A 1,310-nucleotide genomic window follows, 5' to 3' on the forward strand; every position below is an offset into this window, starting at 1 on the left:
ATATGAAGGAAGTTAAGGTGAGGTGGACTGGGAAGACATGGGTGAAACTGCACAGTCTATATTCCAAAAAATGAGTAAAACATTTTTATTCATCCACGAAGAATGGATTGAGCATTGGCAGAGCACTGAGCCAAACACAGAGGGCTTTCAATGAGGGTGGGGGGTTAGAGGACTAGCAAGATTCAGGCAGAATGAAAATAAGGCTCCGGGAGAGGTAGAAGCAAAACAGCACACATGTTGACTTGTTCTCTCTTCATTCTGTGTTTTTGGAATTATACCCAAGAATCTAGAATGGTTTCTCTGCAGAGTCTCTGCTCTCAGATTCTCTAGGAAATCAACATCTGTCATGAGACATAGGCCTAGCACTTGGGAGTAAGGATTCTGGAATCAGAGTGTCCTGGGTAGGGAGCCCAGCTCCACCTGCTATTACCCATGAGATCCTGGACAAGTCATTTACCTCCAGTTTCCACCCAAGGAAGCTGGGTGGCTTGGAGGTCTGAGGCAATTCTGGGAAGCACCTCAGCAAGAGCCTGGCTGCTAGGAGGCACTCCAAACCAGCGGCTCTCCCTTTTTCTTGCCATTACTGACCACCGACTGTGGACCAGACACGGTCCTGTGCTCAACAGGACCCATTTCTTATTACAAATGTAGTGATTGGCAAGTATTCTTCCGGGAAGCTCCATGCATTTTATAGGCATTGTCTCCATGATCCTTTAAGAAAGAAGAGTCGCTAGATCCTTCCATGCCCATGGGGCAAAAGCAAGCTCAGAAGCACAAAGCAGTGGAATGAGGGAGTTGAGACCCGAATTCTAGGTTCCAGCTTGGCTCAGCCACTAACAGGCCTCAAGGAATCCTATCATATTTGCAAAAGAAGGGAATTCGCTGAAATCAGTGAGAAGGTCTTTAAGGTTTTCACTTCAGAGAGAAAGTGGAATTCCTCAGAATAATCTGCTTTGTCCACATCTGTGGTCGCTCTGGACATCACTGCACACCGCCCACCTCCACTTCTGTTGGTCTTAGCAGCAGATGGAAAAAGTGCCCAGTCCAGACTCACTGCTTCCCTCCTACTTCCTGGAAACCTCCCGCAGCGCACTTGCTCAGCACATTTTTTATTCCACTTCGTCACTCATTGAGAATGATGCTGCCCTGGGCCAAACTTTCTCTCTTAGCTCCACCCTCGTAGCCCTCAATAAAAGGCAGAAAGAGCAGCCGAAGGAGCCAGAGGAGCAGAGAGGCTTAGACCAACACAGAAACCTCCAGCTCTCACGCCCAGTCTCCCTGCTCCCCGCTGACATGAAGGTCTCCGCAGC

At 48.6% G+C, this 1,310-nt stretch overlaps 1 protein-coding gene across 1 annotated transcript in view; it reads left to right on the plus strand.

The window, feature by feature from the left end:
• Positions 1-395: 395 nt before the first annotated feature.
• LOC118025014 (C-C motif chemokine 7-like) overlaps positions 396-1,310 on the plus strand; it is a 2,593-nt gene continuing 1,678 nt past the window's right edge. Inside the window, 1 exon segment of the mRNA XM_035027349.1 lies at positions 396-1,310. This exon segment is cut by the window's right edge and continues 53 nt beyond it. Within this exon segment, the coding sequence (XP_034883240.1) occupies positions 1,027-1,310 (284 nt within the window). The 5' untranslated portion in view covers positions 396-1,026.

The sequence above is a fragment of the Mirounga leonina genome, unplaced genomic scaffold (assembly GCF_011800145.1).
Source record: "Mirounga leonina isolate KUSES-001 unplaced genomic scaffold, KU_Mleo_1.0 Mir_200, whole genome shotgun sequence".
In the NCBI taxonomy this organism is placed as follows: domain Eukaryota; kingdom Metazoa; phylum Chordata; class Mammalia; order Carnivora; family Phocidae; genus Mirounga; species Mirounga leonina.